At 41.9% G+C, this 25,088-nt stretch overlaps 1 protein-coding gene across 9 annotated transcripts in view; it reads right to left on the reverse strand.

The window, feature by feature from the left end:
* Positions 1-11,067: 11,067 nt before the first annotated feature.
* The window catches only part of MECOM (MDS1 and EVI1 complex locus), a 348,460-nt gene continuing 334,439 nt past the window's right edge, over positions 11,068-25,088 (reverse strand). For all 9 annotated transcript variants that reach the window (XM_080409257.1, XM_080409256.1, XM_080409259.1 and 6 more), the window contains 6 exons: positions 24,436-24,513; positions 22,527-22,696; positions 21,284-21,428; positions 18,258-18,494; positions 17,512-17,698; positions 11,068-16,579 (listed from right to left, as the gene is read on the reverse strand). In XM_080409257.1, the coding sequence (XP_080265383.1) occupies positions 16,445-16,579; positions 17,512-17,698; positions 18,258-18,494; positions 21,284-21,428; positions 22,527-22,696; positions 24,436-24,513 (952 nt within the window). In that variant the 3' untranslated portion in view covers positions 11,068-16,444. The remainder of the gene's footprint in view (positions 16,580-17,511; positions 17,699-18,257; positions 18,495-21,283; positions 21,429-22,526; positions 22,697-24,435; positions 24,514-25,088) is intronic.

The following is a 25,088-nucleotide window of genomic DNA, read 5'->3' on the forward strand; positions in this document are numbered from 1 at the left end:
ATGTGAGATTCCCATCTATGTTCAGGTTTATTGAAAACCTTATGTCCCATCTGTTTCTAGATGCTCCTTTCATGTTCCTCATCTCTTTAGGCTCTCTTTTCCAAAGCGTTCGCTTGATCCATGTGGAGTTAATAAGCAATTTTGGTGTGTGAGTATATGCGTAAGGACCAAGATGTCTTGTTTCATAAAAGTCTGTCATTGATTTATTCCTCCTTCTGCTGCCTTGCTTCCTGTTCATTTCTCCTCGCACTTTCAGAGCGAGGGACGCTGTTTACATTAAGGATGTTTCTTGTGTTTACAGATGGGACAGCATTTGTAAATGATTCTGAGGAGTTGTTGTTTCCAAGGAGTCTCTCCAGGCTTTCAAGAAGGGGTCTCACCACGTTAGTGCTTCATGCTCACTGTTTGTTTTAAACTTATTTCATATGTCAAAAAAACCCGCGCCAGTGGGACTGCTCAGCCCCTGGTGCCATTAACATCCCCATGGTTTTCTGCCAGCCAGGCAGCCAGGATGCATGTGGACATCAGGTCTACCAGTGTTTGTCTGCATGAGCAGTTCCACTCGCTTCTCCTTGTGTGTAATGGAGTGTGACACACAATCGTGGGGTTTTATTTCAGAAAGTCATCGTTCTACCTCCTCTCTCTCCCCTGTGTGTGATGAGTCTCTATATCATAACTAGGAATGCTGGAGTTTTATAATAACACTGGTTTTTTTCTTTCAGAAAAAAAAGGAAAAACCACGCTAATTTTGTGTTTTATCAGTCTGTATGCTTTGTCAAAGAGTCCCACTTTAAAGACGTATTTGTTGTTTTGGACTTTTTCAGGATAGTTAAAAAGATAGTCAAGGAATAGATCAGCCTGAGGCAGGGCTCCTCATGGAAGTCCTTCTGCCACACATGGTGGATTTTGTGCTTGTCTTGGTGTCTGAACCATAGAGAAACACTGAAAAGAAATACATTTATCAGCTAGATGTGCCTGTGCTTGTCATGGAAAAGTGGACACCAATTTGAATTGACTAGCATCCTTTTTATCCTGGGATGCGAGGGAATGTATTTTCCCTAGCGTCATGACATAGTTTTTGCATAGCCTAAAATAAAAAGCACATGTTGCATAAAGGCGAAGTGCATGGATATCTAAGCTGTCAAAGAGGAAGAGTGACCAAGCCAAATATCTCTGGCTAAATGAGGCAGGAATTCAAAGCTGAGTACTGCCTACGAATAAAATGCCAGATTCATTGTCATTGCTTGTAGTGTTTTTATAAAAAAGGAGCGTCGTAGGCTGATCTCAGTGGGCAAATTTAACCTGGAGGTTTGCTGAGCCAGCGAGACTTGCAGACACACATGGCAGCCGGCAGAAAGGAGCTGATGGCTTTTGGAAAATCTTGCCTAAGCGGGAGCATTTCTATGTCTTCTGAGACAGGTTTAAAGAGTGGCTACAAGTCAAGCGTTCAGCTCCTAGTTGTTGAACATCTTTATTTATATTGCACTGGATGCTGTTTCTTGGATGAGATGGAAAACTGAGGTCCTAACCTCTGGTTTTCAGGATTTATCTTTTTTTTCTTTACGCCAATTTCACATTTTGTGATGTCCCAATGTTCTTACTAAATTGCTGCCAATTATACTCGGTCAAATTCTGGGGGAGGGTTTTTTTAACCACTTCTTATCCAAATTAAATTCCTCTGGAAGAAATGGAACCAGCAAAAATATTGTCTAAACAAGCATTTGGGAGAAGGTTTAAAACACACACTGCACTGGCTGGAGCTTCTCACGCTTGTAAGAAAGTAACTAAGATCACCAAATAGATGTTTGAGAGCTCCCTTTTGGCAAAAAAACACCCAGTCCTGTAAGTGGAGGTATGTACAGAGAAACTGTTGCAACCTGAAGCATGGAGAAGTTACGGGATTTCTGTTTAGAAAAGAGTTTTGAATTTATACACAGAAACCTTCATACGGTATGAGTTTAATATATGCGATTCCAGTTTTAAACATAAACCATGAGCCAAGTTATAGGTAGAGCTGCTGGTGCTGAAATACTATAGAGAAAGGTCTGAAAGAAGCTGATAGTTCTGTGATAATGCAGCTTTGGATACTTGAGTATTCTTTCCATTTCTGTTTTTACTACGCTCCATTAGCAGTAAAATATGCAAGTGTCATTCCAGCTTTACCGTTTTTGAAGTGCTACTTGAGCATTGTAGGAATCTTTTGGCAGGAAAAATGTATCTTTCACAGGAAATTCTATAACTATCAAGATAAGTTTTAAAAATATTTTCTTTTTCAAAGCAATGTGAATCAAATGCTGCTCTGCAAACTGACACTCTAGATGAAGCAATGAGCCTGAGCTGCCTGAAAGCAAAGGGAAGAGGCTACAACTCCTTAAATTTGCTGTTATCTGAGTGCCTTTCCATAAGGTATTTTAATTCATTTGTATTCTTGGAAATACCACTTTCTGGGTCAACACTATAGGCCGATGCTGCCAAAAAACCCCTCGTCCTTCTGGGGAAAGTGGCAGCCCTGATGGGGAGATGGGCCTGCCCGAAATGAGCTGTTATCCCCCCTCTGGTCTGACAGCAGCTGCCTAGAAGTGGCCAACCTTTGGTATTCGGTTACTGCCGCAATGGATTTGACCAGGTGGTCCTTAGAGACTCAGTGTTTGAACCCCTCGACTACCCATGCCCTGAGTTTTAATGTTATTCCAACAAACACCTCTGATGTAAAGCCCCTCTGATGTAAAGAGAAGGCTGGGTTCTCTCTTGGCTGTTAGGGGAAATATTATCTTTCAAAGGAAGGGCAGCATTTACCTCTTTAAAAAGTCAGTTCGAGATCAGAAGCAACGACTTCCAACGCTATTTTTATTTCAAGGTTTCAGTATCCTGAACCATCTGATCTCACCTAATCACGCTGCAGCACGTCAACCGATCAGTCTTCTCCTCTTCTCTCCTAGGTAGCTCCACCGGGATGTTAAGCTGTATTTGCTTGGGGTAAGGTACCAGGCTATGTCGATATTGTTTTGCAGGGGACAATTTTCTGATATTTGACTGCCTTGGGTAAGATATTTTTGGTGAATCGTTATACCAAAATGAAAGAAGGTAACTTGAGAAAGATGCTTATGTTTCTGTAGCACTTTGCAGCAGATGTCTCCTATTTACTGCTTTATTTTATTGCTTAATGACTGGATCTCGAGTAATTGAACAATTTGACAGATATTTATTTGTAAAACGTGATTCATTTAGTCAGACATTGCAAAACAGTTTCATGCCAGTTCGAGAGATTTTGGTAGAACCTTCTAAAGATGCAAACATTCAAGTAAATTGCTCATGTCAATAGCACATCCACTTTTTACTGTTCTTTACTGCACACAAATATTTGAGTTGACAAAAAAGCGCTGGTGAACAGACTACAGGGACTTCTGAACTTTAATCAACCACAAGCACTGGCAGGGTTCAGAAGTAATTTCCTAACTATGAATCACCTGCAGACAATGAATCACATACTGGAGAAGATTGCCAAATAAAACAAGCCATCATGTATAGCTTGCATTGACTGGACTATGGAAAGGCCTTTGATTCACCTAGCTGAAAGAGAAGCTGTGATGAAAGCACTGAAATAAAGGCATAAAAGAATGTAGGAATCCCAAACCACATCTGCTAACAGTGAATGGCGACATTTAAGTTCGACAAGGAAGATAAAAGAAAGCGAGACTAAGCAAAATAGCAGGCAAGGAGACACTATCTTACTGGAAAAGACTTGCCTGGAGAAGAACTTCACAAAGCATTTCTGGGAAGAAGACCTTAGCTTAACTTACACCATATGTGCAAGCTCAGATTTCGGCTGCGATGGAGCAGTTGTCTTTCCTGCAGTGGCCAGTGATCTCCAGATGATTTTTAGGGGAACTGAAACATGGAGATAGCAGGGAAGACAAATGGCAGGGGAAGGCTGAGGAGGGAAGGCACTCTCCCGGCAGCCAGTCTGGTGCTCGCTAGGGTGAGCAGAAAGCTTCTCCAGGGATTTCACGGGCCAAACTCCTTCTGCTGAAGAGGAGGTGTTAGGATTCCATCTCTAAGAGAAAGGGGCCAAGAGTCTGGGTGCTAACAAAAAAAAAATAAAAAGGATGAGATCTAGTATAATACTTTTCAGAGGCAGCGCCGAATAAAGGGATAGTGAAATAGGAGAAGAAACCAAAAACTTCCCGGAGACTGTACAGAATCATACATAAGAGTAAGTCCTAACACAAGAAAAAGAAATAAAATAAGGAATAAAATTTACTTTTTAAATATTTTTTTATTATTATTATGAGAGGTATTTGGCCATGTTTTCCCAAGCAATGAGACAATAGCTGGTAAGGCAACGACAGAGGAAGCAAAAAAAAGCCCCGCAATTATCTAGACTTTGACGATTCCCCTCTGTTTGTGCCAGTATTCAATAAACCCTCAAATTGCATGCTGTAGTAGGAGAGTGAATTTACTGCAGCCAAAATCATATGAGTGCAATGAATCAAGACAGCCTTTCCTCACTGCTCAGGTCTGGCTCATGCTTTATGCTCCACATACAAACATACACCAAAAAAAAAGGTAAAGCAGAATTTCAAGATCGCTATACTAGCTACCAGCTGATGGAGGGAAACTCACTGCTGGCACAAGGAGGTCACCACTGGTACCTCTGCCCAGCAAGACCTGGTTTAGGTCCTGCTTATTTCTTGGCTGCTCAGACAGGCAATAATTAGGCAAAAAATCTGAATTTTCTCCCCAACACCAGCCCAGCAAGGAGCAGCATTAGCCCAACGCTTGGGTCTCTGGGCTGTAAAGAATCCTCTTAGTAGGGACTTCACAGTCATCCAGAGTGACTTCCAGTTGGCAGCGAGCCCTTTCCTTTAATTTGTTTTGAAGAAGGTCTGGTCTGAGCTGGAGGGACCGTGAGCACTTCCCTCAGCAGCCACGAGAGAGCACCCGGCAATTAGGGCTGGGAGGGCTTTGCACTGCTCTGTGAAGGAAAATAAATCACTGACAACGTTCATAGAAACCCTTCGCAGGATTCCCTCCTCGCTTTACGCTCTTTAAACAAAACTGGAGTCAGGAATGCAAGCCAGGGTTAACTAAACCCTTGCTACTTGTTTTGAGTTGCAAGTTGCTGTGAGGTTTAGCTGTGGATCGATGCATGGGGCCGGTAGCTGTGAAATATTGCCCTGGTGCAGGGGAAGGGGAGCTTGTCCCCGGGCTTATGATATTCTTGTTCAAAGCCAAAGGCAGCCTAATGACTGCTGGCAACGTCAGCGGCCGTTTAGCAGCGGCTAGCTCTTTACCTAAGTTGTCCATTTTCCTGTGTGCTGAGTAAGACTCAGGCATCGGCTGATCAAAGAGCCTGCCCGTGAAATGCAGCTGAAATAAGTTTTCCACACTTTATTTCTCACATGTTAGATACATTGATACAGACAAGAAATCTTGCGTGTACAAGCAGGCACGGGGTGGGGGTCTGCAGGGAGGCAGGGGCGGCCCGTCCATCACCCACCGCTGTCCCCACTGGGGCATGTTTCTGATGCTCCCATGGAGAATTAAAGCCTCGGTTAAGGTTTTACCTTTGTTTTCAAAGCGTTTTAAACAGTTTTTACTGTAAGGTTTAGGGTGAGCTATAAGAAAAAGATATAAATACAATAAATAATGGAAAACCATTTACGTAGAGGCTTCATGTTCCTGGATGGTACTTTCAAACATGTTGGATAGTATTAAAAAAAATGCAGAAATCTCTGCTTCTAAAGCCTTAGATCACATATGAGTTGTATAGTTCAAGAGGCACAAGTTTACTTGTGTGGTCGCTGAGGTATATGTTTTCACAGGCATGTAAGAGCGGCTCTCAGGCTGCAGCATGGGTGCGAGGCAGCGTGCCTGGCGAGAGTTGTGATCCACGAAGCTCTATCCCATCCCACTGCCAGGGATGCTGGTGACTTGCACACCTCCAGGAGCATGCCCCGGCCATGCTGCAGCGAAGCTGAGGTTGGTGTTGTCCCTGGCGGGCAGGGGCAGGGGCGATGCCCTGCATGGCACAGTAAATTCAGCAAAAGTGCTTTGGATCTTTGCTTTCAGCTGTGGGGTGTCCCTGAGTCGGGGCTCCATCCGTTGGAGGAGAGACGTTTTGCTCCCAGGACTGGGTTTGGGAAAGCTTTCTGTTAGGAGGAAGAGGAGGGAGAAGGTGCTAAGGGTGAAGGGTTTGTAAAGGGAATTTGGTGCTTTGCCCCGTGCTATCAAAGACACCTCGCTCCCAGTGAGGAGTGTCTGGCAACACCAGCCCCGCTCCCTGGTACTGTCAAGTTGGAGCCTTTCAACAGGGATAAAAAAACATTGTTAAAAACAACAAAGTAATTAAACACTGATACAGCCCTGTGTGCTTTTTTTGTATTTGGCTGCCTTTTGTAGAGACGCTCTGGCTCCAGCCATTCAAGCGGTTTCCTATGACTTGACTTCAAAACCAACCACCAACAACAACAACCACCAGCTCTGCCACGCGTTGGCCTGCACTGACCCGGCTGCAGGAGACACACCCCCCCACTGGGCACCGGCATGTGGACCCCCACATCTTCCAGCCAGGGATAATCTGAAGTCACCTCCTTATTCCCAGGGTTGACCATTGCGGTTTCTGCCGTTCCTTTGGTGAGCAAAAAATATTATCTCCAAATTGCCTAAGTGTATATGCCATTACATGCAAGACATATATGTAAGTACTTACTAATATATGTAATACTGACATATAATTATTCTAAGTATATAAAGTTAAAAGGGAAGAGTTAAAAGCAGCAAAATGTGCAAAGCTGCGTTTGAAATCACGTCAAGTCCAGGAGTGTTTCCAGTCGCGCCCTTTGGGAAAGTCAGCCCCTAATTTAGTTGATGCTTTGTTCAGTTACTGTGTGTAGTAATACTGCTGATTAAGCCTATACTTAAATATTACAGAAAGCATAAGAAAACAAAATCTTGCTAAATATTTAATAAGTACTTCATATTTAATACTTAATAAGAAGATTTATGTACGCATATTCAACCAGCAGAGATCAGATGGTGGGTTCAATACCAGGTGCCACAAAGTGTACCAGAAGGTGCTTTGAAGGACTCCCATAGTGTTTAGTGCAGAAGGGAAAAAGTCTCCAAGTGAAGCACATAATGGGTCTACTTCACTAAATAAATTTAGGTTTATTGACGGACAATAACAAACACCGTGTGGTGGTGCCACAGGGAAAGCAGCCAGTGCTCAAGTCAGGTTTTCACCGTGTTTTCTCGCTCCATTCATTTGATCATCCTAAAATGTCTTCAGGAGTTAAAATTCTTCCTTCTGATGTATCTTGTACCCAGTAAATGCTGTTTAAATCGATGGCAAACAAATCTTAACTGAATCTATACAACTAATGTCTAAGTTCAGAGAACAAAAATAATCATTCCAAACAGTGTTTAAGGTGAAATCAAGCTAGGATTGCAAAAGGCTGGTGGAAAACAGATTTTGGTGGTGTGGGCTGACAGTCAGGCTGTTAAAGACACCTTCTGGATCTGTTTTAGGAATTGCTTATTAACCACTTCAATAATAAACAGAGAGATTAAGAGTATGCAATAAAAGAAAATCCAGTGGATATTTCACTCGATATCCTCAAGCACGACACATTTATTTCAATCAAAAATTCTCCGTTGTTGACTCTGTAATGTGATTCAATGTTTACTTCAGTTAATGATTTTTAGGGATCTTTCATTGGCCTTTTAATGCTATAAATGCAGTGAAGATCTGCGCGACATATAAGGGTTTGGCTTGCTTTTGAAATGTAAACAATATCAAAGGAATTGAAATTATTATTTAATCTTCACCAACGAGTTTCTTGATGGTCATACACACCTCAAGCATGGTACAACAGCACAGTAATGAAACGTAGCTATGGGCCTGATGCTGCACAGCAGGCGAAGGACTTCAGTCCCATGTGTGGCTTCATTTGTGTGCTTTGGTGGTGGCAGGATCGGCCCCAAAGCTGGGTGCTGCTCTTGGAGGGTGCAGAGCAATGAATTACTTTCAGGGCTCTTCTGTAGTAGATGCTAGCTACTAAGTGGTTGCTAGCTTGACCTCTGAAGTGTGGGGTTAGCAGTAAATATGCCTATTTCAACTTTCCTTCCAAGGGAAATGTCATGGCATATTTAATGTTTGTTTTAGTTGCTTTTTAACCCTTTCTTAAAGGCATGTTAAGCTGGGGGCTCGGCTGCTGGGGAGAGATTAACCAGGGAAGTGCTCACGTGTCATCTGGAGAACTCACCCAAGCCTGCAGAGACCAGAGGCTTAACAAAAACCACTTGGTCCTTAAAAAACTTCTCCTTTCTGCTCCGAGCTAAAAATTACTTTTCACAGCTGCATTTCCAAGCAAGTGAATAAAATGCAAGGATAGGTAGCTCTTTCTTCAGTCTTAAGAAAATAAGTTAGAGTGGGTCCTTGCAGTTTGTAGATACCTAATGCTTCCAGGATTGTTTTAAGATACAATTGTTAGGCTTGTTTAAAAAAGAAAAAAAGATCTTTCAAGAGCTCATTTCCCAGAACATTACCAGCCAGCAGCCCTAACGGGCTCACACCACACAACAATTGTTGACTAATATTATGTGCTTTGGGGGGGGAAGAAGAAACAAACTGTTATATGTTTTTTGTTGAGATATATTTAGAGAGCTTTCTTATTGTTAAGAGTTTTAGGAACAATAATCAGTGGTATGTCATTCTGGTATTGTTAGCAAAGTCCTTTCTATTGAATTTTCAAGATGTTGTAAAGCGAGATTATGTGAGTAGCACCTCTGGACACTTTTTCCCATCATTGTGTTGGTATCAATCGCTGACTTCCACTGTTTCTCCTGGTATTAAATGAAAATGTTGTTTCCCACTACGCTGATTGGAGGCTGTATAATGCATGACATAACTGATAACCCTACTGAGATTACGCATTGTAGGATTCGAACTGCACGAGAAATTTGGACAACAAAGTAGGTGGCCGTTTGGACTGGGAGACAAAGTTTAAAAGAAAATGTACCAGAATCATTGTTTCAGCTGAAACGATGAAACATTATAAATGGATAATTTATGAGGCTTGTTCCTCAGGTTTTGGAAAAAATGTCCTTTTTTTTTTTTTTTTCTTCCCTTCGTTTTTCTGTGGGGAATGTAGCTAGGCTATATTTTCCAAGGGCAAAGTGCTGCCCTAAGACACCCCAGCCTCGCTTACCCCCGGCAGAGCTGTGTTGGAGCAGAAGCCCACACCCTGCTGAGACTCCTGACATTTTCCAAAGAGGAAATATTAAAAATTCAGTGGCAGAGTGGAGAAGGAGGAAGTTATGTTTTGGAACCAGTGATGAGCTTAGAAAGCCAGATTTTTTGATTCTATAATAAAAAAAAAAAAAAAAAAAAAAAAAGAGAGGCTTTGAGCTAGCTTCTGTATTACACACACCACCAGTATCTGGGCAACGTAAAGAGCGGCATAGGGAGTTCCCTTATAGAAGTTTTTGGCCAGAGCCATTTCCATTACACCATGTCAGGTTGTTTTGGTTTTGCACTCATGCTTCAGAGGGGGTTTTTGGAGGGGTGATTGAGCTGGTCAAATGCCACTGTGCCATCCATCCTGCTGATCAGCCATGTGTGCTTCTTCTCCCCCAGCACCATGCCAAATTTGGGCTGGTTTAAGATTTTTGTTGTTTTCTTGGGGTGGGATTATCCCCAGTCCCTGTTTCTGCTTCCTGAGTTCTTCACAGTGACTTTCCTTCCAACTTTGCTCCTTCTAAGCTAACAAAGGGTAGCATGTGCAGAGCTTGGCTAATGCCTGACACAAGGGAGGAAGGACAGGTCACTGTGGCTTCCCACCCTCTGTCCTTTACAAGCAGTGAAGGAAAACATGGGGGAAATCCAGTTGCAAGTCCTGCTCCTGCCCTTCAACATATCTCAGACTGGTCTGTACGCTCAGCCGGGACAGGAACAAATTCAGACCTGATTCTGGCGTTCCTCAGCTGACGGGGTGTTAGGTCCAAAAAGTAGTTCTTGATCTCTCATTCAAAGTTTTTATGGACGAGTGTAAAGCTGGAGTGAGTTGCTCCATGCAGTGGTTAAGGTTTTAATAGCTCTTAAGTAATAAAAACAGCAGAACCGCTTCCAAAAAGAGTACCAGGGAATCAAGTCTAAATGTAATAAAGGTCTTTACTTTGTTACAGTGGATTGCAACGTGTTTTGTGGCTTGTGGTTACACAGAGCAGAGGGTCTGTGAATCCTTCTGAACTAATTTTTTATTACACGGTTGTGATTGCAGCTGACTGGACTTCACATCTCTGGGAGTCCCCTCCTGAGAAAGCGTAGGCTGGTGTCAGTGTGCAGGGACTTCACGTTGGTCTGAGGGTGGCAAACATTATCCTGCTTTAAGACATGAGCCAGGAGAGGCTGAGTGCTAGAAAAGTTCCCTGGCCGTCTTCAGACTACAGCTGAATTCAAGGGAAGACACACCAGATGGGTGCCCAACAGCCCTAGCAGTAACAAGAGAATGAGGACAGGCTTTTTAGTGGAACCTGCTGTGATAGAATAAGGAGTAATGGTTTTAAACTTCAAGAAGGTAGATCCGGACTAGATAAAAGGAAGGAATTTTTTAAGATGAAGGTGGTGAAACACTGGCACATGTTGCCCAGAGGGGTAATAGATGCCCTGTCCCTGGAAACATTCAAAGCCAGGTTGGATGAGGCTCTGAGCAACCTCATCTAGTTGAAGATGTCCCTGCTCATTGCAGGGGTTGGACTAAATGACTTTCAAAGGTCCCTTCCAATCCAAACTATTTTATGATTCTATGGAAGAGTTGGGTACAGTAAAGCATCCAGTTCCATAACTAGGAAGATCTAAATCATTAAAACATCTGTAAGAATGTTTTGAGTGTAGACTATTAGTCCCTGTCCTCAGTGTTTTGCTTTCACTTGGATCACGGATGACCTGAAACTGAGTCTGTTGCTGGGGTTTTTGACACAAATCCCTCTGAAATTCAGGAGGGGTTGAACGCTTAAATTCATCTCCGCATCTCAGCTCACATACCTTTTTTTTTTTTTTTCCCCTCTCTATTCTAGTATATTAGCACTTCAGATGTAAGGAAAAACTATTTTGGGAGAGGAAAAGGAGACAACAGAGCATCCTTGGAAGATGCTAGTGCCGGGCTTGCATTATGTGGACAGAGGATGCAGCTCCCCACCTTTGCCTCCCATGATGGTAACTTTAATGCAGGAGGTCACGCAGTGAATGACCAGGCTGTCTAATGCACTGCTGCTAAAAACTCTCACTGCACTTGTTAACTTTTTCCAGGCGACTGTCTAGCAGGACTTTCTTCACCGGGCACCCTCAGGAAGAGACACTGGCCAGTGTGAGGGCGAGCACTGGCCTGGACAAAGGGCTGCTTTGCTAAATGACCATGTTACGCTGCTGCATACCTCAACCCAGTTAGGCCGAGGCTGCTTGGACCTTAATTGGCCCTGACAAGCGCCTGTTGAAAGAGATTCCCCAGGAATTAAATCGCTACTTCTCTAGTTTGAGTTGGCTGGTGATGCAAAACATGACATGATTTTTGAGAATTTTCTGTGCTTACCATGAAACAAATATGCCACAGGTATCAAGAGGGCTTTGTTTTGGGGCTATAATCATGTTACAAATTGAACACTTCCACATGTGCATGCTGGCACATCTACCCTCGGCTATCTCACATGTATCTGCCCCAAGGTACAGATGCTGAGGTCTTGACATAGCATAATATAGATCTAAATATATTTTCCAGATTGCCTTAGCACATGCTAATGAAAATGAGAAGTAAAGGCCTGAAAGAAGCAGCTGTTTAAAATTTTCCTCAATCCCAGAAAATCAACTTCTTAATTACTGATAATTTAAGCACCAAAATGATCACTAACCCTCTTCTCCCACTAGACCCTCCCAAGCTGGGAGGCCTGTTTTAAGACATTGGGGCAAAACTTTTTCTTGGAAGTGTAGCATTTCATCAAATTTCTTTAGCCTTTCTGGAATTAATTAGTATTAAAATAAAGCAGGAAAAAGGAGGTTGCCTTCTGGAGGTGCCTTCTTTCAGACCCTCCACTCAGACAGCCGGAGCTGATACTGCTAAAGCTCTGACCCAGCACATTATATGAGACTACTTTTATATTTCCACGGCACCTTTCATAATAAAAGGTTCCCTGAACTTCCCCGAATGGATTTCTAGATATAAATAGCTTCACTTGCCATTAAAATACAGACACTCCTGGATCAAAAAAGGAAGGCTCTGCTTCCAGCACGCAGCAGCAAAGGGCTCTGCATTCAGTCTGGTTTATGGCCATACCCAGGGGGGCAACCGGTCCCAAGTACAATTTAGGCAGCAGTTTGGGGAAAAAGGCTTCACTCTTGCAAGATGTACCCCAAATTCCTGAATCACTATGTGGCATTGAGGCCTCTAGTTGATTAAAATCTAGATTGTGAGAAAACAGCAAATTTGGCTGATTTTTTTTTTTTTTCCCCTCTAGCACAAACCTACACAGCTGGTCAATGGGATGGGAACGAGGATGGGTTTGGCCAGGCTGCAGAAAAGGTTTCCTTACAGCTGGAGTCCTGGCAAGGTATGTGGGTTTTGAGATGGAGAAAGGGTTCTCTGTTTGGTGCTGGATGCATTTGTTTCATTTAAATCATTACTGGAAGCATCTTTAAAATGAACTAGCTTTTCCGTACCACTATAAGACTGACCAGCAAAACCACAAATGAGACTTAATATAGCTGGAAGGCAGCAGACTGTGGCAAAACAATCCAGGAGTTTGCAACAATTCTCTGTACATCTGAGCAAGAGGGACCTGACAGAAAGTTTTAAAGTTCAAGACACGCATGGAGCAATGGGCCAAACTGAATCGCTAAGCAAAAGCAGCATCACAAATGTTTTTATAATAACTTCCCCTCCCATTACTCCATAAATGTGGCTATTAACGCAGAAAACCAGCAGGGCTGACACGGGAACAGCAACTCGGACCTGCAGTGGTATGGAAGATCTGGGCCAGGGTGAAATATTGATTAATTATCTTGTCATGCTGGTGCTTTGTCAGATTCTGTAGATAGGAACTGAGGCAGTAATATGCAGCTCCTTCGTCTAGTAAGGCTGCTGTATCACATGGGAATGATTAGTTGACTTACGCAAAACTACTACAGGGGGATGAACAGTAGGATGATGCAGAAATAAGCAGAAGGGGCTTTTTAGAAAAGGATTTATATTATTTTTTCTTTAAAAGATATATAAAAATCACTGTAGCAGTAAGCCAGAAACATTGGTCCTCACTTAGGAATTTGCATCTGAACAAGTGCATCTGTGTGGTCCATCAGAGAGAGTATGACACAAAGATAAAATGATCCAGTTTTCTTTCTTTGTTTGGGAAATGAGATGGCAAATCAAATCTGGGTTTGCTTTTCAGCTGTTCCTCTGGGTAAATAACTCTGCCACTAAGAAAAGGCAATGAAAATCAAGATCACGGTAAGGTATCTACATGGAGTTGAAGGACCCCCTTGTGATATTTCACCCCTTCTGCTCATCGCACCCAGTAGGAAGTGCTGCTGGGTGGGATACTTTGACATGAAAATACAAAGTTCAAGGCTCTCAATGGAAACATCAGCCCAGGGATTTGATGAGGCGGTGGCAGCCGCTCCCTGATGGTCAATAGACCTAGTTAAGCACAGGTTAAACTAACCCTATGGCTCAGCTCGAGGAGTACTTTTGCTGACAGTTATATGATGGGAGTGTGCTACTGTAACCCAGAACGTTCAACCCAGGGGAAACGGTCCCACCCTCTCTCCACCCCCCCAAGCCCCTTTCATTTAGGGCAACGGAGAGCAGAGCTGATAAGAACTGTCATTGCATCACATTAAAGGGGAAAACGATCTGGAAAGTTGTTTGCAGATAAAGCTTGACTTGATTAATCTATTTGTTCTCTTTATTTGGCAGAAACCTGAACCCAAGTTTCAGGGTGACTTTAACTGCACTAAAAATAATAGCCTATTTATGCAATTATCTGCAGGTACCTGACCATTAGCTCAGGCCAGTGAGGTGAGTACAAGAACATGCACACAGGCGCTTCTTTTTTTTTGTTATTATTTTGGTTTGTTTCCAGGTGCAGCTTAGGCTTCCTGCATGGAAACCCTTGGCCTGTAGGCCCCAGCTGGCCACCAGCTCTGTCGGTGCCCCTGTGGCTACATGATGGTTATCGAACAAGTCAAACCAAGGCTGAAGACAGGAATGACATATAGAGCTTATTCTGAAATGTAATTTAAGGACCTGGTTGGCTATGAGAGGCCTTCGTGTACTGAAATGGGCTGAGGGAGGAGCACCCCTCTGCCTTGGCCTGCAGACAAGGCCTCCATCTTTGGAGGTACTTTTGCCTAAATGGACCTAATTTCTTTTTTTTTTTTTTTTGCTTTCTTTTAGACCCGAAAGGGTTAATTCCATGCAGTTAAAAGCCCATTTAGCTTCTCAGCTTTGGATTTTTATCATTCTGGTGAGTCAACATTTTGCTGTTAGCCAGCCAAGCTGACGTCATCCCCATGAGCAGCAGGCAGGTGCATCACCAGCCCCAGCTCAAGGCTCCACAACAGCTTTTAAAGGTGAACTTACACCAATCCCTCCTGTAAAATGACTTAAATATTTCTCTTTTTCAAGGTAGTGTTTTGAAGCTAAAAGGACTGATCTAAAACCCTCCAATGGTCTATGGAAAGACTCTGGATTGGGTCGTACTTGCATGACCAAGCCCAAGACGCTCTGCAATGCCCCACCTTCTGGTTACCCTTATCCCCCTGATTCCACAGACAGTGTCTTTGCTCCCCAGAATGCAGACAAAATATGCCATTTTTGCACTGACCCAGACATAAAATAAGACAAGAAGGAAAAAGATCCCTTCAGTTTTGTAGTCCTTTATTATTTTTTTAAGTTGATCCTCCCATAGTAATGTACTGAAATGCGTAACAGTTACATTGTACAAAGCATTTAAAGAAAGTACCTCAACTTGCCGATTATTTCAAAATGAGATTATAAACAAAAGGAAAAATAAATCTGGTCCCTCACTAAAGGCCAAAAAAACCCCAAAAATAACTGAATACCTTCCGTTATTTATTTTTTTTAAAAACATAAATTTGGAACACTTCATCTTACAAATAGGATTAACATGAACATAACATCACACAAGCTCGCAGACAACCAGCATAAAATATTGGGTACAGTTTTTTAATCAGAAGAATCATGCTTTCATGAAGAAATTATAACTGTTTATACAATCGAATCAATTTACTGTATTACAAAAAAAAAACCAAAACCTAAGTCGCATCTATTAGTTATTTAGTTCATTAAAAGGCAAAAATAAAATAAAAGAGGAATGTAAGAAAATTTCAAACACTGTTTTGCACTCCCATATACACAGATCAGTTCACCTCACTTTTTTTGAAGTACATGGGTGCCTTACATCGTAACGCAGCGGGGGACTGCAGCAGTGCTGTTTGTTATAGGAACAGTGCTATTTTAATCAACAAACAATCGTTTGCCAACAAATAAATACATGGTACACACAACACAAAGAAGAAATTAGAGGGTAGGGGGGAAAAGGAAACAATACAACAAAATAGTGACATGATTGTCAAAAATTAAAATCTCCTTACAATGATTTGAACTAGTGGTGCTGTCGATGAACGTGGTGTTTTCACGGAATTATCTGGATGATTTAGCTTCTTGGAGTAGTGAACATTCATAGTTTACAATATACACAAGCCTCTTATGTATTGTTTCTCAGAGTTCTTTTTTTTCTTTCCTTTTTTTTTTTCCTTGTTTTTCCTTTTTTCTTAACAATGCAGTTGAGAAGGCAAAAGAATTACGGAGAGAACAAAATATTCCCTGTTACTTCTTTCTACATTTACGATGGATAGTGTGCATTTGATAGAACTATTTTCTTTCTTTGAAGGGCTAAAATGCATAAAGCTTTAATGAAGAGATTTGTACATAAAAGCAACTGTTCCCAATCCTGTGTCAAACTATCTTATACAAAAAGAAAATCAATTCAGTTCCTACTTTAAAGGAGTGCCCATGTGTGTATCAATGCAGTCTTAACCCTTTTGCCCCTGCCCCTCAAAGCCGGGTGAACTGGAAGACACTTTTTCCCGGCCCCGGTTTACATAATCCACTGAAACATTTTTTTTTTTTTTTTTAAGTCGCATTGATCCTCCAGAAGTCAGCAGCTGCCTTTGCTGTGCAAAACAAAATATTGAGAATAAATAGTTTCTTTCTTTTTAAAATTATTCAGTTTAAGGTCACCAGACTTTAAATGAGTGACCCTGCAGATTTATAAGGCATTCTGCTCAGCAGTCTTTTAAATAGTCATATATGAAAGAGCCATGCTACTGGTTTGGACTTGGTCCCATTCTCGGTAAGACTTCACAATGTCATACGTGACTGATGGATTGAATGGCACTGGATTCTGCAGCAGCTCTCGCCATACTGTGCCACATATTGGGAGAATTGTGGGATGCAGAATGAAGGGAGTCCTTGTCTGAGAGAGAAAGCATCATCGCATACGCCTGGACGAGGAAAGAAGAAGGACAAAGAGGTCAGGATCCTGCGGCATGGATCTGAGCTTGGACCCGTGCCACCTCTACACAGTTAGGGCATCATTTAGGCTACGACTGCTATTCTCAACTTATTTTTTAAAGAATTAAAACACATTAGGTAGAACCACTGTCAACATTTCCACTGACACTTTTGACTCACTAATAGTAATAATAATTTCTGCTTTCATCTGGGCTTCACAAAGCTCTGAGAAACCTTTGATAGTAGACAAGGTCCCAGAGTCTCCTCTGCCTTCAGATTCTTGGCACAGGGGGCAGTTTTCAAGAGTCTGAGGAATCACATTATCCCTTGGCTGGTCCTGTATTTCACCAGATAAAAGTCTCCTTTGCTGACCTTTTTCTACAGGCATACTCTACAGATTTAAAAACTGGAATCTTTTAAAGGGGCTAAAAAGACCCATTCTAATTCACGTTTTTTAAAAAAATCAAGAAATAGCACTAAGATATCACTCTAGTTATTGCTGTTTGAAAAAAATGTTGAGGACCTAGAGGCAGTAACATCCAACAGACTATTAAAAAAAAATACCAAAAAGCCAAGCCAGCCAGATGATTGAGTCACATCCCTGCAAGGCTGCAGCTAAACTCCCTGGCATCAGTGTGACCACGCCAGCTGTCTGAAGGCGGAGTAGCACTATCTCTTAACGTGGCATCTCTGCAGGTGGCAGATGGGAACAAAAAAAAAGGTAAGAAAATCCTCCACTATCAGGGACCAGAGCACCCACCACATCTCCGAGGTGCAGGGAGAGGTCGGGGCAGGCTGAGGTCTGCGGACGTGGAGCACAGCCCTGTTTGACAAAGCTGAAACAGCCTTGCCTGCCACACACTAACAGTTTAATCCTTCAGGTATTTGGCGACAATAACATTTTTACTGAGTTAAGCTTTACCTGGGATTTGGATTTCCTGTACAACGGTTGTTTTAGGTCCTCTGGCAGCTGGGAAGTATTGAAAGCTGCCAATTCAGCTTCACTATATTGATTTTCTTCCATTTTCCTCATTTTGAGGCTATCTGTGAAGTGCCTTATGTGGTCCAAAGCCGAAAGTCCAGTCTTATTATACTCCTCCTCTTTATACCTACAAAAACACCACAGAGGTTTCAATGTCAGCTAAACAATCCTCTCCACCTTCCCTTGTCCTCCTCAGATTTACACATTTGAGCTATTTCTCCCCTTTTTTAAGTTCATAAACCACCTTGCCCTGTGGAATTGTGACCCTGAAATAAAAGAAATTCTCCTTTCTTTTGTAAAGAGGAGAGGGTGGGCAGCAGGAGAAGGGGAGGGAGAGGTCGCCTCTCTCCTGTTGTCTCCACAGCCTTTCACAAGACCATTATGGGAGATGCAGGTCAGTTTATAGAGCAGATAACGTCTCTCCCATGAATGTTTCCTGTCTCACCCACAACCTGACAATAGCTCCCCGAGCACAGTTATTTTTCCTCTTAAGGGCTACAGATTGCATGAAGAGACTGAAAACAGGGCTGGTATTGACCCAAACACAGACGCACGTTGCTATCGTAACTGGGAAGCTGGCTACTTCGGACTGGTTCCCACGGCACACAGTTTGGTGCTGGCACTCTTGTATGGTGTATTGTTTTTATTCCGCATATCGGGCACACCAATACTCGGAAGGAACCAACCTGCCAGGGGAAGCTTTGCAGTTCATGTCCAAAGTACTCGTTTCCTCGTAATCCTCCTCTGGAGTCCCCTCATGCATGTCACTTGTAACAGGCTCTTTGACTGTTTTCCCTGCAATTTCACTCTCTTCATCTTCTTCGTCCATCATTACTTCATCTTCTGCCTCTTCGTCATCCAGCAAATCTGAGTTCTGGCTGGCTACCATGGCTTTTTCATCCTTAAAGTGGCTGCCATTCATTCTGAAAGTACCAAAACAAGCCCAGACAATAATCACAAATCAGTTACAAAAGCTCCTTACCAGCAGATCGTCGGAGGCAGATCTGGAAAAGATCTGTGCCAGCAGAACAAAATTATTTATGTATTTCATATCTTGTTTATCTTCAGACATTTAGGCAGTACTGGAGAAAATTTCACTCAAAAATCAGTTGAATGTTACAGTACCATCAGCATGGGATTTTCCTGTTACTCTGCTAAAAACTACTGTTCAAGCAGAGATATGTTCAGATATCCATTCCAAATTTTCTCACGCATTATTTCATCTCATGTTTCCAATCATATATGTACTCTGGGCAAAACAACTCATTGCCTTTTAACAAAAGCTTTAGGGGCCAAGAAACTCTGAAAATCAGATCCGGCATTTTCAAAAATGACATCCAATACTCCATGCAGAGTTTTAAAGTCAAAATTACATGCATAATTAATTTGGTACACTACCACCCATTTGGAAGCATACTACTTCACTGAACGTATGGATTACATACATGGGAACCTAAAGGACTTCAGCTGAAGATCTGAAGAGTGGTCTGCAATATTGCCACCACACTGAACTACATTATCAACTGATTTGAAGGGTAAGAAGTAATGAAAAGAAAGGTCGTATAGCATTTTAAGTGCATTTATTCTTATTAAATGAGTAATTATAGCAATACGCACATGGAAAACCATTTGGTCTACCCACTATTCTTACGTTGTCCTTTGCTTTCAGACAATGACTTCTCTTAAGTACTTCCTAGGGGATTTTATCAAGGACATAATACCCACGCTGAAGTAGGGGCTCATTTGCTAATGGCCTCAGCCCTGTAGGATCCTGAGCATCCACAGTTGCACCGCATCCTGCTGCATTAAATGAGAGCTAAAGAAATTCAGCACCACTGCCACATCCACCAATGCATGGCCAGAGGGACTAGTGGTGCAGAAGGGCTGTACTCGGAGCCACGTGAAATTTGCGCTACCAGCGTATCTGCTCTGCCACGTTATGTATCACGGAGGCCTTGATTCATCTATTGTTCTCATTGTGCAAAAGGTCCTTACTCTTCCAGGAATACAGTTACAAAAATGGAAACTTTATTGTATGCCCGCAGTTTGCTTTAGACTTTGCGTGCTTCAAACTGTGCAGGACAATATGGAATATACCAAAAGTTTGAGCAAGATAAGGATGAGCCCTAGCAGCATATTTCGTATTTAATGTCTGACTTGCTGTTGTAACAGATGTATGTTATAAAAGATGTATTTCTTATGGAGCATACACAAGTGAAAGATGGTTTCTTATACAACAGCACTGTTTTCTTACACATAATACAGTTTCATCTATTTAATACAGTTTCATCTATTTTCTGAGCAAATTCCAGCTGATTTTCATGAGTTTGGTATTGCATTTAAAAAAAAAAAAAAAAAAAAGCTAGGAAATGGTCTGTTTATATCAAAGTATCAAAAAATCTGAGGCTGTGCAGAGTCGGGAGAGCTGAAGCAGCCACCCCCCTCTAAGATAATCAGAGCAATATCTCTATCATCTTTTATTTAACTAGGCAGAAATAAGAAATTGTTGAGCATAGTTTGGGCTGCCAACTTGCTTATTATGCTCAATTGAGGCTGCTAGAAATGAAAGGGAGATGGACTACAACCAAAGTAACAAAAGCCATGTGATTAAGAAAACAGATTCTCTAATTATGCTTTCAAATGCAGCAATTTGCCAGGGATAAAATATCCGTCAAGAGCAGTCTGAAGTGCCAAATTTAGAAAGGAAACACTGCACAACCCAGCAACCTTTCCACTTTGCTGACTTCCTGTCGGAGGACATGTTGAGACCAGATGTGCAAGGAAAAAATCCCAAGCCCTCATTGCCAATCAAGATGGAATGAAATTTGAATATGCATGTAATCACTTAATCCAATACTTTCATGGAAATTGTGTTATGTCCACCATTTTTTTCCCTTCACAAAGGCATCTAGAAATTGAGAATACAGTGAAGTTTGTTCGCCGACAGTAAGAAATTTTTGATGCTGATAATGTAACGCCCGTTCCAAAGTGCACATAATGCATACTGCAACACCAGTCTCAAAGAAATACATATAGCTGATGTGTGTATCCATGCTACAGCCTTTTCTGTTTAGCTGTATTTTTACTAGCTGAAAATATTTAGAAGTGGTCTCTCTTCTGTTAGTTCAGAAGAACTGAAACACCCACATACTTCATAAATAATAAAAGGAAAAAGTCTCTCACATGCTAGAACACTGTGAACTACCAATGCCTACCCACAACCTCACCAGCTTTTTGCTAGTCAGCATTTTTCTTGGGATTGAGTTACTTACGGGAAAGGCCTTTCAGTTATAATCTTTCATCTGATCCAAGATTTTAGCTTAGTCTATTAATTACACATTTAGATTGCATTTAAATGGTAAGGTTCTCTACATTTAGCCACAGGATATAGAATTCACCTGTTCTGCCGTGAACGTAAAAGGAGGGAATTTTGCAACAGACTTAAATTAACAATGGGAACTTGAAACTGAGAGCTCCTGATACACAGAGAAATGTGTTCATGGACGGAACCTTCTGGCCAGAACTTGCCACTGGGAATACTCCTGCACAATCAATACGTTTCTTTTCATAAGACACCAACACTGAAGCAACCAGATGGCTAAAATAACTCTGGCTCCAGACATCATCAAAAGTGAAAAATCCGGTTTAATAAGCTAGCAAACCTGGAAAAGGAAGAGGGGCCCCTTTTGAATGCAGATCAGATGCAACTCACCTCTCCTCTGAGTTTCGGGGGGACTGATTGTTGTGGTTGCTGTTTCCAATAAAATTCCTAATTTCTGTGAAGTAAGAGTCTTCCTTGTCGTCTAGGATTGCCCCTGTGCTTTCCAGTTCTGAGTGAGGTGAAGACGTTGCAGTACCTTAAAGCAAAACAGAGGACTTCTGTTGTTGCTCCTTCACATTTTTTATATTTAACCATTTAAATCAAATTGAAATTGCAACACTGGTTAAAATGGGTGACAGCCAGAAAAAGTCATAGTGATCAACCAGCTTTTGGCCAGAAAACCGGTAACTAGAAGGGAAGTAGCAGTATCCATGAAGCAAAAGTGGTTTCCAGCCAAAACAACTCCTTGCATGCTGGGTGTCATTTCCATGGTTTGTTATTGCTTTTGCCAAGTATCTATTCCAACATCTTCCTCCTGTTCCCTTGTAACTCCAAGAGTGTCAGTCAATAACTGTGTTAGACCAATGGCTGAACTAAGCAAATGGAACTTCATTTTAGCTACTAATTATGCAAACATGCTTAAAATACGGAGCAGCCATTGCCATAATCACCCAGGTGCATTAGTCCTGAGACCAGGCACAGACATCTCTGAGCATCGGGGAAAAGGCAGCTCAGCATTCTCTGCAGGTACCTGGTTTTTTCCAGAGGAGCGAAACTTAGATCAAAGTCTGCAGACAGGGTTTTCATTAAACCCTGCAGATACCTAAACCAGACCAGTGATATCCACTACCTGCCACTGCCTTTGCCGCTGCTGTGCAGTGACCGATTTGCTCTGGGCTTGGGAGACATCATTACCTCCATAATAGCATGAGCTTTTCAGCTCCTGACAGTGAGAATATTTCAGAAGGTGCCAGGAAAATCTTTTAGAGTGCCCCCTGAGATTCTAAATCTAGGACTCCTATTGAAAGCCGAGTGATTGCGGAGACGGGATTAAACCAACTTTCCCAGTCTGTTCTCAAAATGCTATGGTTGGCTTAATTAAAACCAAAAGAAAAGGCATCATCCAGTCGTATTAAGTTATACAAGGGTAGAGTTTATGCTGGGATTTTCAAAGCACTTTAAATGTCAGCAGAGCTTATGCACTTACATATTTTCCAAAAAACCACTCATCGGAGCAGATGGCGCAGAACAACGTGTGCCTACTGACACTCAGTACACTGAAAGCGAGCATGCAGCCTGTTTATGAGCGCTGGTGGTACGCAGGGCATGCTGGGGAAGGAAAAGGCATACATACCAGACATGTTCCCGTTCTCGTGCTTTTTTAGATGTCTGTCAAGATTGGTTTGTTGACCAAAACACCTGTCACACAAGTGACACTTGAATGGCTTCTCTTTATTGTGGATGTTACGGACATGTCTCTGCAGGTTAGAAGATATGCTAAAGGATCTGTCACAGTATTTGCATCTAAAAAAAATCAAAACCAGTGGGTAGAAAAGGGTTTGTTAGTAGCTGGAAATGTAAGATTTGTCCTAAGAGACATGAACCACCTTCTGGGCTCAGCCTCAGTACCCAACTGCAGTTCCTCAGTCTCTATTGAGGCAAAACCCTCCCTGAAATAAAGACAAGTTTTGGCTGAATAACTGGAGAACTCTGCTCTTGGAATGGAGACGTCACTTCTGCGGTGGGTTTTTCAGCTTTAATTCACATTGGGCTTTATATTTCAAATACTGCCTTTAGGAATAATCATAATATTTCAGAGTTAATGGCATCAAACTAGGTAGGGTGATTGATTCCCGTGTTCTGAAAACTGTTGCACGCAAAGTTGGGAAGTTTAAAAACAGTAGAGCAATAACTCTATTGTTTCATGTGCTGCCAATACAATACAATTAAACACTTTTGGAAAAAACATGAAACAGATCTCTTCTAATGCTCAAATAAGGTAAAAAGGGCTATTTCTTTTCCTATTCTAAATTACACTGTGTGATTAAATCTTTTCTTGAGGAATTAGCTTGCTCGATTGCTAATCCCAGAGGAAATTTGGTTATCTTGCAAAAACCAGCAATAAACAGTCCCAACCTTTAATACTGTGCCAATGTGAGTAGTTTAGTCTATCACTCCAGTACCAGAGGCATCAATTTTCATACTCTGTAGCGATTTGGAGTCCCTAAAGCCTTTACTGTATTGCTCTTTAAGCCATTACTAAGTCATACTATAACTATTCCAAATTCTCTGGCTGGCAACTAGCCAACAGTCTTCACCACTTTAGTTTTTCAATCTTTTACTTCTCCCATGCTTCTCTTATGCTTGTCAATGATGTCAAATTTTTTTAGTGCTGAAATCATCCATTATGCTACTAATTGCTTGTGGCTTTTATATAGTGGACGGGTATAACATGCATCAAGACCTTCCTTCAATAAAATTAGATGTGAATCTCATTTCCCAAAGAGACTAGAGGCCAAAAACATATTGTTTCCTCACAAACAATGAGCTTACTCTGCTCTTTACAGCTCATAAAATGCAGAAATTTGGTGCATTTGTTTTACTGGAACATGAACTGGCTTCTTTCCAGTTGATTCAAATTAATCTTTCATTTTCAATAAGGTGAAGCTTCTATACACATTTCTGCATGTGACTGTCCTGGACACAATATCGCTACGTATTCTTATCAACAAGAGAGTACAGCCACACGGGTTTTGGTTAAGCAGACCTTAGAAAGGATTCAGATTAGGCAGGAAACAAACAAATACAGTAATGCCTTTGCAACCAGGACCTTTCAAAAATCAGATGATTGACAAAACACCCAACTTCAGGCTGCAAAGAACACCACAGAGCTCCTACAAAATAACATTTTTGCAAGGGAAAATATGACCATGAGCCCTATTGAAAATCACTTCAGTCCTGCTGGTTTCAGAAGTGCCAGCTAACCCTCCAGGCAAAGGCAGGACTTGCAGACAGTGCCTGAGCAGCTGCCTAAATCAAAATAACTTCACTAACTAGGACCAAAACCTTCCCCTACCGCTGCAGCTCCAATGCTGAATTATCAGCATTGAATGCAAAAAGCCCCATTTGAGACCAAAATGCAATGGTGGGTCATCGAGGCGAAGGAGCGAGCACTGGAGCTGGCCCAGCCAGGCACCTGAACACTCATTCCCTCGCTTTACCCACTTGACCACACCACAGTCGGGGGTAAGGGGTTGCTGTACCTATAGGGCTGCTCTCCAGTGTGCGTCCTCAGGTGACGTGTTAGGTTTGCAGATCTCGGGAAAATCTTGCCACAGTATCTGTGATAAAAAAAGGTTTAATAAGACAACGCCACCTGCGATGGCTTCATCCCAATGTGAGCTGCCCTGGATGCATAGCCCAAATTGAATCGTTAACATATGGTACTACTGGCATTGCTTTGGTGCAACAACGTTACAATAAAAGCATTCAGTAAATGTAAGTGACTGAGACACACACACTCACACAAGAAAGGGACTGGGACTGTTGGCAGTGACCAGCTTTTCTTGTGCATAGGCAAGGGAGATGCGAAAACATACCAGTTTTAAAGATCACCCTAAATTTCTAAGCTCACTACATGATTAACAGTCACATTCAGATTTGGAATCAAGAGAATCTGTTATTAAAGCCTCGGATTTCTGCCTCCCTGTAAGCAAATTTCAAACCTTTCAACCAATTCTACGTGTCAGCAAACGTGACATCATTCTGTGCATTGAATAGGAACAGAGCAGACAAGACTCAAAGACCTAATCCATCAAGGTATGTTTCTATAACAACATGTCTTGAAAGAAGGTGACATGTTTTCAAAAAGATCAGATAAACTGATATGCCAGTGTCAAACGCCTGCGCACTCTGG

The sequence above is a fragment of the Falco punctatus genome (assembly GCF_963210335.1).
Source record: "Falco punctatus genome assembly, chromosome: 13".
Lineage (NCBI taxonomy): Eukaryota > Metazoa > Chordata > Aves > Falconiformes > Falconidae > Falco > Falco punctatus.